Here is a 17,917-nt window from a genome sequence, read left to right as displayed (position 1 = left end):
GAGTAGTTGGTCTGTTAAAGGGGTCAATAATACCCCCCATATGCCACTAAGCGGTGCACTATTGTTGAATGCCCACACATGCACACTGAGCACCTAAAGGTGCTGGGAGCCTCAGAATAGTGGATTTCACCTCACATCTTAATTTAATTGAAGGAAAACAAGTGGCAGCAAAATAATGCAATAGTTTTATTTAAAACAAAAACATAATTCTGACATTGTTGTAACATGTTCAGTCAGTCAGTCAGTCAGTCAGTCAGTCAATCTACTTCCTGGACAATTGTTCTCTATAGGACAAAATATATTCCTTTTAAGGGGCTGTACTCTTTATGGCTGTACTCAGCATTCAGAACATTAATATAGCAGCAAACAAATATGAGTTTTTTTTTTTTTGTAATGGCGTCCTGAGCATCCTGAGTAATGGCGTGAAGTCACACTCCCTCTGTGTGTTGTAATTCGAGCTTCTCTGTTCTTTGTTTTTATAGCCGGTCCGGTGGCGTGTGCACGCGAGTGCCTTGTGTCGAGGGCTGTGACAGAGCGTTGGTATTTGACGTGTTGGGTTTGAGCCGTGTGGAGACAATCCCAGACCACTTTTTTTCCTCAGTATTTCAAGTACAGCACCTTAAAATACAAATACACCTGATCCAAAAACAAGAGTCTGCAAACACTAATTTAAAAGGGGCCAGCGATAAAGACTTAATGGGGTTTTTGACTGGTCATGACACCTGGTCAAAAAACACATTTATCTAAAATGTAATACATTTAAACTTTAATGTCAAAGAAACATTTTCCTTACATACTAGTGGTAAACAGCTCATCAATAATTAATACATTTACTTTTAACACTTAAGTACATGTTGCTACCAACAACTGAGCTTTTACTAATAGTTCACCCAAATTAAGAAAAAAAATCTCACTTATCTCTAGTGGCATCTAGCCATGCTAATGTTGGTTTGATTGGTCTACGTTTTGAGATATCAGTTTCTGTTCAAAGAAATAGTCCCTATAAAAAGTGTAAACTATGTTCTGTGGTTTATTCAGACTAACAAGAACGATATCTGGAAGTAGCAGTAGTAGAAAATGTTGCAGTTAATTTTTAATGGATAAATTCATTTTAAAATTCTGTGATTACAACAAACAAAATCCTATTCACACTGAGGCCATAACCGGTCATGCGGTCACGTAGGCATTGCTTCATTTTAAAGGGGCTCCCATTTTACACATTAAGATCAGTTGCCTATCTAGAGGACTACCACTCAGCCTTTGAAAACAGTTTGTTCTGTGGCTCTGGAGTCTGAAAAAAGAATCTGACATTAGGTTTAAGACTTCAATTTTTGACAGCCTGTTTTATAAATTGCTGTTTGAAAGACATGGGTGTTTATCAGGTGGGAAGGGTCTAATGAAAAATGCTACTGAGTTACATTGTGGAAAACGTAGGATTCAATGTTTGTAGACGCTGAACTTTATGGAAGTAAAATACCCCTTTAACGGGCCACAAGCCCACACACACAAATTTCACCAGACAGAACAATTTAAAATTTACATTTCAATGCCCAAGTTTTTGTTCCTTTTAATAGCTACAAATGCTCTTCCATCTCTTTTACACAACACTTATTTACTTCAATTATCGAATAGATTTTAACAACATACTTTAAAAAAATGCATTGTGTAATACAAGGCCTAACATCCAGTTGTACAGGACAGACCCACACTATAATAAACATCAGGTACTTACTGGGTTTAACTGACCTTTCATGCCAGCTGAGTGGGTTTTAAGGCTGATATGGATGGGCTACAGACAAAAACAAATACAAAGCAGTAAGTGATATGCGCAGAGGAAAAACTTGTGCCACACTAAATACTTACAAGAACTTCTTGCCACCATGTCTCTTGATCCATGTGTGCACTAAAAACTTAAATTTGTGCACCTGCTGTCAACATATTTGCATGAAGTCAGATTTAATCTCTCAAAGATTGCTCTGTACAAAAACCTCAAACACAGGATCATTGTAGCGGTCACTGGCTGATGATTATGAAAAACCTTTAGGATAGAAAGGTTGGACAAAACAAAAAGAACACCCAGCAATACAAACTAGCACTGCAGTAAATGCCAATCTAGCGAAGTAGTTTCTCTTGAGACCATCTCAGGTGTTGATTTATTTGACAGACTGTTCAGAAATATATTGTTAGGTATCCTTTAGTGCAGGTGAGGGTCTCCTAGTGGCCACTGTTCCTTCTTGCTGATGCAGTTTCTCTTCTCTTTGGATTATGTCATAATATCCTTTTGCAGGACTGGATGAACGCAATTCAGGAAATTGCTGGCTGCTGTATATCATAACTACAGACGCAATCTGATTTACCCTTTAGCCGTGTGTGTCAGCACTGACAAACACCATTGGAGTTTTTTCATCATATTAATGTAATTCAAACAGGGATAAACCAATGAACCTAATAACCAATAAATCATTTCAGTTGCAAATACTATGTAGCAAAGTAAAAATAAATAAATCACTTGTAAACCTTGTACTTTGAGAGGTTGTAAAGGCTTAATCAACCGTTTTGATCTGAAAAACTGAGCTTCACAAAATTTGTATTTAACACAGAGCTAGTGTATTGTTGGGTTTGTTGTTTTGCTTGCCCCCTGTAGTACATTATGGGAACATTACTCGAGCTATGACAAACACTAACATTAAAGCAGTCATGCATGTTTGCGTTCTGGAATGTATGTACAGACAAAAAAAAAGTCAATGAATCAGGAATGAAATTTAGTTTCTCTTTCATATTTGTGCAAGTGTACTATATCTACAAGTATTATTTAATCTGCAGTTATTTCCATCATTATTATGGGGTAACATGCAGTATTCGGAACCAGAAGTTGGCCAACATCTTAGTTTTGGGCTGGTGGTACACGAGATTTGAGCACTAAATCTAAATATTTATTCCATTTCTTAACTAATGAAAATGCATTTTCTTTTGTACTCCAATATCCAGTCTTTTATAAAGACAATGTAAGGTGGACTCAACAAAAAATAGATGGTGGCAAACTTGGTTTTTAAATACCTGATGAAGTCCTGTAGTTAAACATAGCCATAAGATAAGAACACCAGTACAAACCTTCATCACTCACCTCCACGCACGCCAGGACAAACCAGCATTGGATTTCAAGATGAATTTTATTACAACAGATTCATAAAACATTACAAAGGATGCATACAGGTACCCTTTAGACCAGGAAATATTAAAAACAAACCTGAAATAAAGATAAAGCTAGAGACTGATGAGTCGTGAATTTTAACACTACCGAGTTGGAATCATCTTCATCACTGAGACCCTCACCAACCAAGGTTGGGGACGCAAGTCCAACAGCACCTAAGCATGCTGTGAGGGCCTCAATCTACCAAAAAAAAAATAAAAAAAAAAAATAAAAAATAATCAAATGTTTACAAGAGAAACTTGCCTTTGTAAGGAGTTGGTACGTTCATGTAACTCCAGCAGCTTCAAAAGAAATATGAATCATTTTAACACACTTCACTTCTATAAACCTGAGTGAAACCTATAGGGGAAAAATATATCCTCACATGTAATCAAATGACAACAAATAGCTTTCAGGAACTTGTGTGGTGGTTGGCTGTTTTCCAATAAAGATGTTACATTAAATGTCCATGTGTTCTAACAAATAATGTTTGTCTTCACCACCACTGGTCTTACTGCTCTTTGCTTGCAGCTAGGTTTGAAAAAGCACAAGGATGAGAGAAAGGTGTTAACCTCAAACCTAATGTGGTGGCTGCTTTGCTGCTTCAGTAGCGTCCAGCCGGAGACATGGCGGGCGGCCTCATGCCCATGGGAGGGCCTCCCTGGTAAGAGGGCACCATAGGAGGACCCTGCCCATATGGAGGCATCCCTCCAGGCATGTAACTTGGCATGCCCTGAGGAGGCGCACCATACTGACCTGCAGGGAGAACACAGGGAGAGCAGAATGTGTTAATGCTGAAATTCTAGCAGATTAAACAGATGTCAATTAAACTGTAGCTTATATTCATTCTTTACCTTTCTATTTAAAATCAAGTAACTTAACACCCATTTTTAGCTTGAACTTGCCCTCATCACATATCCAAAACATGCATTAAATGTATACTAAAAGCTACTTCATTACAGACTTAATGTGCCATAAAATATATATATTCTATGAAGGAGCACCACGGTTTAAAAACGTTTGGAAACCACTGATCTAGAGGAAAAAAGCTGAATGCTCAGTGCAATGAAACTGTAGACTGAGGCCCCAATTAATTGATAATACAATAAAGATAGTGATAATAAAATGACTGAACATATAGTTCACAAACTGATGGGTATTTTTCACTGATTTCCTAACAAGCATTTCCTTACCATGCATGGGATGCCTCATGCCAGGCTGCTGTGGTGGCATGCCTTGCTGTGGGGGCATTATGCTGCCCACAGGCGCCACTGGGGGAGCAGCCACGTGGGCCTGACCCGGCCTGGGTGTAAGACGCTGGTAACGGGGCAAGAGGGCCCTCATCTCTTCCTGTTGGCAGGGACAAACGATTCAGACTAAAGAAACCATATTATGCCCCTTACAGTACAAAGATAAACACTCACAACAATGACGAGGAATTGGGTACCAATGTTGGCGTGCCCTGATTTCACACTGAGGATATTAAAGTTCAGAATCATCCTTCAACATAACCACAGAAGAGAAACTACTAAGAGTAAGGATATAAATGCTTCCCAAAATGTACTTTACGATTTATGATGTTCGTGATATTGATATTCAGAAAAAGGCTGATGGTAAAATATTGCACCAACCCATTCATCAACAGATATACTATTATATGTATCAGTCATTACTTACTGTGAAAAGGGCAAAATAGAAAGCTCAAGCAACTTACCAGTGAGATATCCTCATCAGGATGGATCAACTTACTAGTTGCACTCGTGGTGGTGAGGGTGGCAGGCTTGGTGGGCACTGTGGCTGGGGGTTTGGCCACAGTGCTGCTAGAGGGGTTAGAAGAAGAAGAAGTGGAAGAGCAAGAAGAGACAGAGGGCTGGGTGTAGGCAGGGAATGTTGCTTTGGGAGGGTCAGAGGAGGCGGCTGTACTGTGGGAGATTGAAGCTGTGGCTCCTGAAGTGCTCTGCTGGGCCTGTACAAAGACACAATACAGGTAACTGACTGTAGTCCACTGCTGCTTTCTTACAAAGATGCAAAAACACAAAAGTCCTCAATGGATTATACCTTTGTGACAATCATTTTGTAACACATTACTTAGAAATATAACCCCCTCCCCCAAACATTCAATTTTGCCTTTTTTAAACACTCAAAGTTGCATTTTTATTCATGATTTGGTCACTCTGAATTTAGTTTAGTATTCGAATTTCACTTTAAACTGTGGAAATATATTGATTTGACTTGCTGACTTCATTTAAGGAACAAAACAATTACACCATTTGCTTTCAACTGGTGAGCAAATTTAGCATGAAATGATGTAAACCCTTTGTATGCAGAAGAGTAAATGAATCATTGGATAAAACACAAATCCTGAGATACAAGTGTAACCAATCGACAGACCTTTACAATTCAGATTGTGGGGGAAAAGAACTGACTGTTTAGCACTGCTGCAGCATAAAGCCACCTACACATGATAAGCGGTTTGCTCTCTGAGCACTGCTAGGCAGGGAGCAAAGCAAAGCGCAGCGCAGGTATTCGTCATCAAGGGTGGCAAGGAAGCTATCTCCCGTTGCTAGGTAAGGACATGCTGTTATCTCATTGGTTGCGCTTTCGAAAGGTCAGCGGCAACTAGGTCAAAGTTTAAATAATTTGAACTGAGCGCAGTGCAAAGCGGCAAATCCGAGCGGTGCGCGACGCTAGGGCTAGCGCAGCGCATAATTGGAAATCAATGGAACGGCTGGTGCAAAGCAGGTTCTTTAGCACGATGAGTTGTTATTGCAGAATTCATGCTTCAGAGGTTATGAGGGGTGAATGATGCAAAATAACATCCATGTCAATCCATTGTTATGCCTCATTCTGCATTAAATAAAGCACATGCACAGTAATAAAGCACATAGACAAAAAGTACGTCAGTTGTTGTCGGGGATAATTATCCTCCGACACCAACATTGTAGCCTATGTGTTCATTTTGATGAACAAGGCAAATATTGCTAGTAATTAGCCTAGTTTACAACTTGAGAATTTACAGGCAGTTAATAAATAAGCAACATGCAGCTGCCACAGCCCAAGTCAAAGTCCTGTCTGTGAGCCTACTTGTGGCGTGTTAGGAAAGGGAGGCTGAGAGGAGGCAGACTGAAGGTCTGCAGGCGGAGAGGAAACAGCTGCTGTGTTGCTGTGAACACCAGCGCCCATCTGCAGCATTGTGGGAAGGAGATCACAGTATTGACATGTAACATGTCCACATACTCAATCCAAATTCAATGAGAACAAAATATACTACATAACAGTGAAACTGATTTTAAAAAATGAGATGGGGTGAGAAAGAGGGGAAAAGGGCACCAGCTGACTACAGAAATAAGGAAATAAAACAATATTACTGAGCACTGTGTTCATAAGAAAGCCTAGAAAGATTAATATAAAACGGCAACAACTATCTACCTTGAATAGTGGGGACAGGCTTACAGAAACATCTAAACTCTCTGAAAAGTCTGTAAGTGTGTTGGTGGTGTGTGTGTGGGTGTGTTCATGGTGCCCACCTGTGCTGCACTGGGGAAGAGAGGTTTGGTGACGGCGGGCTGAGCCACTGGTACTGCTGGTCGACTGGGTATCGCTCCTGCTGCGGCGGATGGGGCCATATGGGGCATGCCTGGCCTAGGAGCCATGTGAGGTGGCATTCCTAAACAATTACCCAAACAGGTCACTTACATTTTCTTGCACCATTACATAGAAAACATAAATAAGCAAGCAGAGTGCACAGAAGGAGAAAGAATTTCAAAAGACCTATGTCTGTTTCATTAGACTTTGTCCTGAATGTCAGTCCGATTTCACTTAACAGGCAATTTTTTTTTTTTACATATTCAGCTACACCTGCTAACAATCTATAAATGTAAGCAACCGCAGTTATACTTTGAGCTATGGTTACGATCTAAGAATGAAATAACATGGGCATAAACTTTATACGTGTAAGATTTCAACGGTGTGATCATATTCTTAGATCATAATTTGTTGGAAACCATACATTTAACAGACAATACCATCGGAAAATGTCAAAATGAAATCAGTGACAAACAATTACTTACTCCATTTATATGTGGAATGGATTTTAAAAGTCTTCTGTAACCCTAAGCGAAAATACAACTACAACTCACCGTGGGGCATACCGGGCATCCCTGGCATCATGGGAGGCATCATTCCACCCATTGGCATCATGCTGCAATAGACAATAAGATAATGACGATTTGGTGCTGTAACTACAGTAAAATTACATCTAATGTATTCCCCAAAACAAATAAGTTGTTGTATGGAGATATAAACAATTAATAAAGAATCAAACTGAAAATAGCACTAAATGGATGGAAATAGTATCATTAAACATCAATGAGAGATCCCTTACCCTGGTGGCATGCCGTGCATGGCAGGGGGCATGCCGTGCATCATTGGAGGAACGCCCGGCATCATGGGAGGCATTCCTGTAACAATGAGTCAGAGGGCATGTTCTGTTAACTAACAACTCAAAACTAAATCACTTCAAACAAGCAGCACTACCTTGTTACATATTTTAAATTCTAAACTCGAAGTTTAGTCTTGAATGCAACTTGCAAAACCTTGACCTGGTCCTAGAATTAGGTGGTCGAGTTGTTGGACACAGTCTTTATTTCTGAGCTAGAATTTATATTTATTTATTCATAACAATCAAGACAGTCAAATGTAAGCATCTCCCACTAATACCTACATTACTTGTGTTCGTCATCACATCTCTGCATTTCATACATCTGTTTGATTGTTTTAGTCCTTGTTTGTGTGTTTCACACAAACTACAGCTGTCCGCGGACACGGAGTGCGGAAAGTCAAGTCAAGTAACTCCATTACCTGCTTGTCGGTCAACGGTTAATGATCGGTTATTTCTTTTCATTGTGCTTTCTTTTGGAAGGCTGGCTGCCAAAAATCGCCACTTACTAGCTAATTAATTAGCCTGAGGTAAACGATAGTTATCAGTAAACAGAAACGATGTGGTAGCTGGCGTCTGCGCCAGTTTTTGTGTGTGCGCCTGTGTGTGGGTGTGTGTGGGTGTGTGGGTCTGTGTGGGTGTGGGTGTGCGTGGGTGTGTGTGGGTGTGTGTGTCGGCCCACCCCCGCAAAGCTCCGACCTGCAGACAGCAGAAGAAAGTAGCTGCAACTTCGCCAAAATGAAGACTGAAAAACAGAACTACTTTGATACAAACATTTACTCGCCATGTAGCAGATAGCCACATAGATAGATAGATATAATTTATTAATTATATATTATTTAAATGTAATATTTAGCGTTTAATAAATAATTGTTAAATATAGTACAGAGTCTGTAGTCTATCGCACAAACACTCGACAAATGCTGCAAACATTTGACAGCCAGTATGAATTGCCTGGGAGAACATACGTGTCACAAACAGCAATTCCACAACTGTACAACAGCGTGAAAGACGAAGGAGATCAAAGACATATGATGGATATTTTAAAATGTCTTCCAGTTCCAGTGTTAAATATTCTTTAGAATAAAAGTTTATTGATCTTTGAAAAGGTGTACCTGCATTATTATGCCATTATCATTATATTAGATGAAAATGGTCTTAGAACGACGATTATTTATCGCAATAATTTCTGGGACAATTTATCATCCAGCAAAATTTGTTATCGTGACAGGCCTAGTACTTAATGAAAGATACAACAATTAACAACCTACAACTAACTATTTTTTAACAGTGTAAAACAACATGGCACAATTTGACACAAACAATTTGTAACACTAATTGTACATTTACAAATTTACACCACCGAACGGCTGGCTAGGTAATGTTACAGCTGCTAGCTAGCCAGGTAGCATAACAGTCTTAACAGCTGGGAGCGCAAAAGACTCTGTCCCTACTGCACAGTCAGGGACACAATGAAGGCAAAAACAACCCACCTCTGCAAGAACATGGTCGCGCTACAGACAGCTGAGAAAGACGCTTAAAACACTGGATTCTTCACTTTACTAGAGGTGCAACGATGAATCGATTAATCGATTAGTTGTCAACTATTAAATTAATCGCCAACTATTTTGATAATCGATTAATCGTTTGTCATTTTTTTATATAAAAAAAATAAAATAAGATTTCTGATTCCAGCTTGTTAAATGTGAATATCTTATAGTTTCTTCTCTCCTTTGTGACAGTAAACTGAATATCTTTGAGTTTTGGACAATACAAGACATTTGAGGACGTCCTCTTAGGCTTTGGGAAACACTGATCCACATTTTTCACCATGTTTTGACATTTATAAATCAAACAACTAATCGATTAATCGAGAAAATAATCGACAGATTAATCGACTATTAAAATAATCGTTAGTTGCAGCCCTACACTTTACCCAGTAGTTAGAAAGCAAGACAACGGAACTTTCCTTGGGGCTTGAGGAGCTGCAGTGTTTATTCGTGGACAAACTGAGACCTACACTGTACATGTATTACCACTTGAAAATGTTCACGCTAATTTCTTCTCTGCTCTGATTGCATCCACTGCCACTATCACTCGCTCGACCCCACACTCGCACTGAGCTATTCCTTTAAGGAGCTATGCTACTCGTATAACACAACGATAGCCTGCCAGAACTTCCTGTAATTGGTCCTGAAGTCCGAACCATCCAAAAAATGTTTTTGCGCTAGAAACTAACCCAACCATGGTTCGGTTTCATCCAGACCGAGAGGAACTCTTTTCACCGGACCAACGTTCGGCTGTTTGGTCTGGGGGAGGTTTTCACACTTGCAATTTTGGTTCGGATCAAACTGAAAAGGTAGGTATGAGGGCCCTAACTCAAAGTCAACTTATTATTTTGTCAAGTTGAGTCAGGAATGATTCCCAGCTTCTGCTTTTTTTTTTTTTTTTTTTTTTTTTTTTTTTTAAAAGAGATCCTTGCCTTGATATCCTCCAGGGTGCATCCCAGGTGCGCCAGCCACAGGAGGCATCCCAAGCTGGGCCATTGGCGCAGCGTAGCCTGCCTGGGGCTGGACAGCAGAAACCTGCTGAACTGATGGTCCTGCTTCATCATCATCATCGTCGTCCTCATCCGAATCATCCTGATTGTTAGACTTCTTCTTTTGACTCTCTGCAAACAAAGGTAATCATGCCAAATACACAAAACCATTACAAAAAAGCGAAGAAAACATTTAATTCGGTTATCTGGGCTTTTACTTAAAATTGGCAAAAAAGTACATGAAAGTGTACAAACCTTGTGACTTCTGTTCTAACGTTCGTCTTCTTTCCTGCATGTCTTTCTCTGGAATACCCTCCATACCGTAGATCTCCAGCTCAATGTCTGTTCTTCCAGGAATTGCATTGGGTACACTGTCAATCGTCTCTTTGTGTACCTGAAACACGTGCAAGTGAGTCAGTTCATACCGTCATAACAAGCACAGTGCATCCATAATCCAGGAACTATGACAAAGACACTTGAACTCACGAATCTAACTAAGATAAATGACAAAGAAAAAAGGCACCAACCTGCATGCAATGGATAGCCAAGCCTGGGCCTGTGTACAACTTCTTGTGGCAAATATGGCATTTAAAATGCTTTGCCTTCTGATGCTGAATGAGGATCTTTTCATCATCAAAGTCTCGATTACAGTACCTTGAGTAAAAAGTTAAGAATTATGTCGCATCAGGAAACATCAGCAAAACACCAAAAATACACTAGGCAACAACCAAGTTCACAAAGCCAAATGTAAGTCTTACAAATAACGTAAATGCCTAAAACGCTCGTGCTCTTAATCCCCATGTATGATCAATAACCGGGTAGCGCAACTTTTAACGTTAAGGTTACCAACAACTCCGGAAAACAAGGTTGCAGATTAATTAGCGTTGAAGCTTGAATCATAACGTTACCTGAATCATAAATGCTTGGCTAACAGGTTAACGTTAGCTAACATTAACGATAGGCTACCTTCCTCTTGGCAATACCATTAACTCAACGCAATCGACTAACATTAACATTACTGCGTAAAAGTACACGACGCCAAATATTTTACGGGCATTAATTATAGATTGGATTAAAATCAATACTTAAAACAATTAACCTCCAATGGACAAATAGTTAAGCTAACATTATCTTACAAGCCGATAAACCCTACGAGAGGCTAGCTTAGGCCTTCCTTTTGTCAAGCTAACGTTTAGCCTCTGGTATCTCTACGTTGGTGTTTTGTCATCCAGTCAAAAGGATACCAGCACCATGGCTTCATCTGCTTCTTCTTCTTTCGTCCCATCTTTTAATGAACGCTGAAAAATAGGTCTTACAACGTTAAATACTAGTCTTATTATCTGTTTGACAACAGCATGCTGTAGTCCCGTAACGACGCCGAAAATGGCGCTTTGCAGGAGGAAGTTGTGGTGGAGAGACTGCAGTCTCGCGATGACAGCAAATAGGCGCATGTCATAGACACGCCCCTTGGAGAAAGGTTAATAACAGATGGGTTAATATTTCACATTATCATAATACCACCAGCCAAAGTTATATTTCTTCAGCGAGTTTCTACAGTGATATAATAATGTTTTCAAACGGTGTTCTTACAGGCTTCAAGTTGTATTACTGGTATTATGTGGGACCCCACTTCACTGCAGGTCTACAAGGGAAAACGCGCTACGGCCCAAAACAAACCATGCAAAGTAAAAAACAGCGGGAAAAATAAGTATCATTATTCTCAGTAAAGATATTTCTGATGGGGTTATCGCCATGGAATTTTCACCAGATGTCAGTAACAACCCAAGTAATCCACACATACAAAGATATAAAAACAAATAAGTCCATAAATTAAGTTGTGTGTAATAAAGTGAAATTACTCAGGGAAAAAGTATTGAACACACTTGCTGAAATATATTTAATACTTAGTAGAAAAGCCTTGGACAGCTTCAAGACGCCTCCTGTATGAAACTAGTGGTACGCATTGCTCAGCTGTGATTTTTGCCCATTCTTCCACACAAACGGTTTTCAAATCTTGAAGGTTCTTCAGTTCTTTCCAGAATTTTTCAAGAGTTTTTCAATTGGATTCAAGTCGGGTGATTGACTAGGCCAGTCTAACAGCTTGATTTTCTTTCTCTGAAACCAACTGAGAGTTTCCTTGGATGTGTGTTTGGGATCATTGTCTTGCTGAAATGTCCACCCTTGTTTCATCTTCAGCATCCTGGTGGATGGCAGTGCCAGATACTGAAAAACAGCCCCACACCATGATGCTCCCACCTCCAAACTTCACTGTTGGTATGGTGTTTTTAGGGTGCTGTGCAGTGCCATTCTGCAGTGCCATTTCTCCTCCAAACAAATGGTGTATGCTATGACAGCCAAAGAGTTCGATTTTGGTCTCATTTGACCAGATTATATTCTCCCAGTATGTCATTGGCTTGTCCAGATGTTGTGCAGTAAACTTTAAGCAAGCTTGCACATGCCTTTTCTTGAGCAGTGGTGTCTTGCGTGGTGTGCATGCATAGAGCCCATGGCAGTTGAGTGCATTACTAATTTTTTTCTTTGAAACAACTGTACCTGCTTCTTCCAGGTCTTCCTGAAGATCTCCACGAGTGGTCTTTGGTTCTTCGACAACTCTTCTCAGTACTCCATGGACTCCTCTGTCAGAAATCTTGCAAGGAGCACCTGGTCGTGGCCGGTTCATGGTGAAATTATGTTCTTTCCACTTCCGGATAATGGCCCCAACAGTGCTCACTGGAACTTTCAGAAGTTTAGATATTAGTCTGTAACCAATTCCAACTGTATGTTTTTCTACAATAAGCTTGCTCTTTGCTTTTACCCATCATGCAATGCTTCTTGAGTGACACCTTGGTAATGAGAAACCTTTTTATAGGCCATCAATTAGGACTAATCCAGATGATATAAATTTGCACTAATAGGGGGCAGGATTGCTTCCTAAATACTGACAGATTTCAGCTGGTTTATTGGCTTCCCATGCATTTTTACACCCCTTTTTCTTCATGTGTTCAATATGTATTCCCATTATCATTCCACTTTATTACACATAACTTTGTAATGGACATACATGTTTTGATTTTTCGGAAATATATTTACTGGGAAAAATGTTGACGCGTTCAATACTTATTTTCCCCGCTGTAACATGTAACAGAAAAACGCTGCAAATAAAGAATCGATGCAAAATAAAAATAAAACACACAAACCCCCAAAACACATGCAACAGAAAAACGCTGCAAATACATATACACAATTTACACGGAGAATGACAATATATTCTACTCATGTATACGATTGTAACTTGTTATGTTGACAGTGTCCACCTGATGGAGACAACGTTGCAGAAATCAAATCTGGGTCCCATCGTTCCTTGGCATCAAGGATGTTGCATGCATGTTTGGCATTCAATATGTGATTTATTTTTAAACGCTGTTTATTTTGTACAAAATTACACATGAAAACAAGGACGTAGACAATCCTGTCAACATAGTTTTTATTCTTTTAGTTTGGGGCTTTTTCATGGTTTCCTCTGTTCTATTGACATATAATGCCACAGGATTCACTATTATTTTAGACAATAGCTGCTTCCAGCTTTGTGGCAACAAGTTGGGGAAGGAACTCTGTTCTTTCAACGTGAGAGTCTACCCGCATGCACAAACCCACGGGTCAATAAAGAAATGGTCTCCTAGGTGTGGAAGATCTTGATTGGCCTGCACAGATCCCTGGCATCAACCCTATCCAACACCTTTGGGATACATTGTGACACAGACCTCACTAATGTGGCCAAATGGGAGCATGTACCAGCAGCCAGGGAGAGTGAAGGCTGTATATTTACCCATAGTATTAGAATGAGGTGTTCAAAATAACACATAGGTGTAATGCACCAGTGTCCACATACTTTTGACCATGTAAGGTCATAACTGCCTGTGCCCTGTAAATACTAAAGAGATCGGATTTTGATACCAGGTGTAAATGGGGCTTTAGCCAAGGCACTGTCTGATGTGCACTGACCAACATGCCTTTCATGTCAAAAAATTGTAAAAGCAGAAATAATTGTATTTTTTACTAAGTACACAGATTACACACGTGCACATACATAGACACACATGCAACATACTGCATTGATAACGCTCACACATGCTGACGGAATAGGATGACAAAGTGATTAAGTACTTAAGTCATCTTAATCGACGCCACTGTCACACCATCATCACCATCAGCTTGTTAGAAACACTGGTAATAGTTATGTGTAAACTGTCAACCTAAGTCCCACTTCTTGCATGTAACCTAAAAAGAAGTGAAATGCAAATTAAAATGTGGCCAAATTCTAACAAGTGCTGCTCTCAGCAGGCAGCCTAAATGCAGATACACTACAAATACATTCACACCGATATTCCTTCCCTGCAGCTTCACTTGTCTTCTCTTTCTCACCAAGATGAATGATTACCTCTAAAATTTTAGATTTATGAAGGGGAAACACAACTGACGCGGCTTTCCTTGGCCACCTAATGAATTTTTCATTGTAAGCCTACAAAGGCGCTACTCTCCATATGGTTGTACCAGCTAGACAGAGAAGACATTCAGTGACAGCTTAGGAGTCCCTTCTCGGAATGAATTATGGCTGATTCTTGTATGCTCACACATTTCATTGATCACTTTGATGTCTGCTTCTTTTCACCCGGTTCTCCACTCTGGGGCCCTGAGCTCTCTCTAAACACTGGGGTTGGAGTTTAAAATTACTCTGGTTTCAAGGCTGGAAACCTGCTTGCACTTTTCTTTGTACAATGGGGGGTAATTCCTGTCCCAAGAATATTGAACAAAACTTATTTGTTTGTATATGTGCATGCAAATATGTGTGACCTGAGTTAAAACTGATATAAATGAGGGCAAAATTTAAAGATATATCTTTTTCTGTATAAAACTGTTTAATGTACTACAGTATGTACATATCAAATCTACAAAATATGCACAATGTTAAAATATTATCAGCGATTTATCCCTCACTCACTTTTGTGTCATAGCCCTTATTACATACAACCCCAGACCATATTTAACAAATCAATAAATAGGATACATACAGGATATAGCTAACATATCACAATGCAGATAGACCAAAAAAATTACACAATATACCAATATCACAAAGTTAAAAACAAAACAATCAGCAACAGCAAATGCATGTTAAAATATTAATCTGTATATAATTACATAATAATAATGTTTGTGCAAAGCAGTTACCAGCGTAACATGAGGTTAAAGTACAGTTTGGGACTTGCAGCTTAGGGCTGGGGTTGTTTTCTATCCCGGTCCAATCAATTGCCAATTTACGTTGTGACAGGAACTAATGAGGGAGCATTGATTTTCTTCTTTCACCCAATGCCTCCTGATATGAGAGTGAAACGACCTCAGCCCAGATGTAGTCGAGGTCAGGCATGTTTGCTCTTCTATGTTTGGTGATGAGAAGAAAGACTAGATTTATTTAGAATGGCACAGGTGAGTGTTTTCATTAGTTTAATTACACTTTGCCTTAATTCACCACCTCACCAATCAATAAATAAACTTCTGCCACTTCTTTGCTATTTTTAACCAGTCGCAAAAAAACACTGCATCACTGCAAATGACAAGAATTCAAAGGGTGTGAGTGAGAGATTTAGTTTTTCTCGCGATGATTTTCTGTTACAGTACATACGTATGACTGACTCATTACAGACAATATTAGATGTATTTTTGCTTGCACAAATGCCTGTAGCAATGTTTTGGCATCGTTTTTGAAAGCTTAAAAGCCTGAATGGCACTTCTGCTTCTTTCGTTTTTTTTATCTGTATGCACAATGGTACATTTGTCACACAACCTGCACACAAAAAGTCTGAAGGCAACTAACCCACATTCCTTCAAAGGTAAATTCATAATAACTTTTGAAGGTTGCTGTAGCCTATATACTCCATGCTCTCACTACAAACTTGGAGAGATTTAGCTATCCTGCTGTCTGTTTAATCTAAACCTTTCATGTTTATGAGCTGCTTGTAATGATGACATAACACTAACTAAACAAAGAGGTTATTCTTATATGACCTTATTCTTAATTTACTGATGATGAGGGTGCAGGCAGATTACAGGATTATGAGGAACTCTTGTGTCTGAAAATGGTTTATACTGCAGGGCTTTACTACTGTCACCCCACACAAGAGGCAACTGTGCAGAAATACTTTCATCAGGCTGACATCTCCATGAGAAGGCACCGTTGGATTGTGTAGGAAGAGGCAGAGAAGGTTAAGCCATGTGGACAGGAGTGTTCCTGCTTGTTCCTGTTGTTTTAGATCTGAGACTTCTCATTTGTCATTGTGTTGTCAACAAAAGTCCCACCGACTGATACTCTTGACACAAACGTCCAACAGAGATGTAGACAAAGAACAGATGTAGGTTAGCTTGTATGGTAAGTGGAAACAATGGTAATGCTAAACGAAAAAGGGAGCAGGTGGGCTGAAAAAGGTATGATGAGACCGACAGCAAGGGCTGCTGCATGTCAGGTGCATCCCTGCATCAGAGCGCTGGATGTAGGATGAGGGTGGCTGTCAGATGACTCCGATCACCACACAATGAGGCTCAGAATATGAGGGCTGACTCATCCAGCCAGGCGGTCAGGGATCTACCGATGGAGGGATAAAGGGGCTACAGAGTCTAGTCCGCCTCTAATAAGCAAGTCAAGGTGGTGGGGGCAGTCGCACGTCAAGCAAGCTGTAGGCGAAGATGTTCCAGAAGACGGCACAGAGCACAAACAAGGTGTAGACGCAGAAGAAGATCCAAAATAGGGACTGCTCCTGGAGTCGCTGCTCATAGTTCTGCAGTACTACCACACCTAGCGTCAGACCAACCACCACCCCTCCCAGGTGAGCTACGAAGCTAGGATTGGGGCATGGAGGAAAGGCCGGTGGATAGAACCGCAGCCACACTGCCCGACCAAACTCTACACTCACTATGAGCAGATAGAGGGAGAGAGAGAAAACACAATATTAGCAATCACTGCACTTATTAACATGTCATGTAATAAAATATCTCTTCTATGAGGTAGAATAATTAGAGTTACTTTTATTTAGTTACAAACAACCAACAAAAAAGATTTTACAGGTCCCTGTTTGTGTTTCCACAGACAGTGTTTCTGTGCTGTGGTGGAGGGATTGTAACTGAAAGAGGGAATTTTGTATTAAAAAGACTTTGGAAGATACTCACTAGATTTGTGTAACTCACACTGCTGAATCCTCATATTAACTTCAGATAAACTAAAGATAAACTTGGAATTCATTGAATGTCTTTCAGCTGTCTCAGTCATTGTTGTGGTTGTGTCAAATGTCACAAGCGAGCAAGCAGCTCGCTCGCTGGCTCGCTTTCAAAGATTGTTTAAGTAAGCAACCCACCACTTTTCTAACAAATTATTTGACATTGTGCTAAGCAGCAATTCATTTCTGTTTGTATCTGTAATATTTGAGGAAATGGACATACCAAAAAGGTATCCTAGAAACTAAAATAATGATCTTCTCCTTCTCACAAACATCTATCCATAGCAGGTTAAGACCTGGAATCCCAAAACAATTTGCTCGTGAAAATTAATAGGGGCGAACTTTGCATTGCCATGCTCAGTGGGTCTTCACAGTTAGACATCCTCCATATGCTGAAGCTGCAAAGGCAGAAAGTTCAATATTGCTGCCTATGGAACAAAACCACTTTTCTCTTATAAGAAACCTTTGCTGTGTAAGATTAAATT

General features: G+C 39.8%; 2 protein-coding genes across 14 annotated transcripts in view; both read right to left on the bottom strand.

Moving 5' to 3' along the window:
- Positions 1-479: 479 nt before the first annotated feature.
- LOC116042659 (BUB3-interacting and GLEBS motif-containing protein ZNF207-like) lies at positions 480-11,682 on the bottom strand. 9 transcript variants are annotated; one of them, XR_004103279.2, is made up of 14 exons: positions 11,412-11,682; positions 10,695-10,821; positions 10,423-10,561; positions 10,111-10,299; positions 7,575-7,650; positions 7,330-7,391; positions 6,718-6,857; positions 6,275-6,373; positions 4,905-5,156; positions 4,384-4,540; positions 3,770-3,946; positions 3,455-3,492; positions 1,733-1,789; positions 480-636 (listed from the first exon to the last, which is right to left on the bottom strand). XR_004103279.2 is itself a non-coding variant. In XM_031288946.2 (12 exons), exons 1-11 carry the CDS (start codon positions 11,450-11,452, stop codon positions 3,795-3,797), a joined length of 1,434 nt encoding a protein of 477 aa, XP_031144806.1. In that variant the 5' UTR covers positions 11,453-11,682; the 3' UTR covers positions 3,152-3,492; positions 3,770-3,794. The 9 variants fall into 9 exon arrangements, 3 of the variants coding, with proteins under 3 accessions (XP_031144806.1, XP_031144805.1, XP_031144809.1); XR_004103282.2 differs by having other exon boundaries at positions 480-618; XR_004103280.2 differs by having other exon boundaries at positions 1,747-1,789.
- Positions 11,683-13,636: 1,954 nt separating this feature from the next.
- Positions 13,637-17,917, bottom strand: part of rhbdl3 (rhomboid, veinlet-like 3 (Drosophila)) — a 61,735-nt gene continuing 57,454 nt past the window's right edge. For all 5 annotated transcript variants that reach the window (XM_031289249.2, XM_031289250.2, XM_036000353.1 and 2 more), the window contains one exon: positions 13,637-17,131. In XM_031289249.2, the coding sequence (XP_031145109.1) occupies positions 16,860-17,131 (272 nt within the window). In that variant the 3' untranslated portion in view covers positions 13,637-16,859. The remainder of the gene's footprint in view (positions 17,132-17,917) is intronic.

The sequence above is a fragment of the Sander lucioperca genome, chromosome 4, assembly GCF_008315115.2.
Source record: "Sander lucioperca isolate FBNREF2018 chromosome 4, SLUC_FBN_1.2, whole genome shotgun sequence".
Taxonomy (NCBI): Eukaryota; Metazoa; Chordata; class Actinopteri; order Perciformes; family Percidae; genus Sander; species Sander lucioperca.
Note: the sequence above shows the minus strand (reverse complement) of the source record. Positions and strands in the feature narration are given on the sequence as shown.

Excerpts from the sequence above, each read along its gene's own strand:
- LOC116042659 (XM_031288945.2), bottom strand. The coding sequence starts at position 11,452 with ATGGGACGAAAGAAGAAGAAGCAGATGAAGCCATGGTGCTG. Across the intron at positions 10,822-11,411 it reads CAGATGAAGCCATGGTGCTG|GTACTGTAATCGAGACTTTG; the intron begins GTATCCTTTTGA and ends TTTTTACTCAAG. Across the intron at positions 10,300-10,422 it reads GTTAGAACAGAAGTCACAAG|AGAGTCAAAAGAAGAAGTCT; the intron begins GTTTGTACACTT and ends CTTTGTTTGCAG.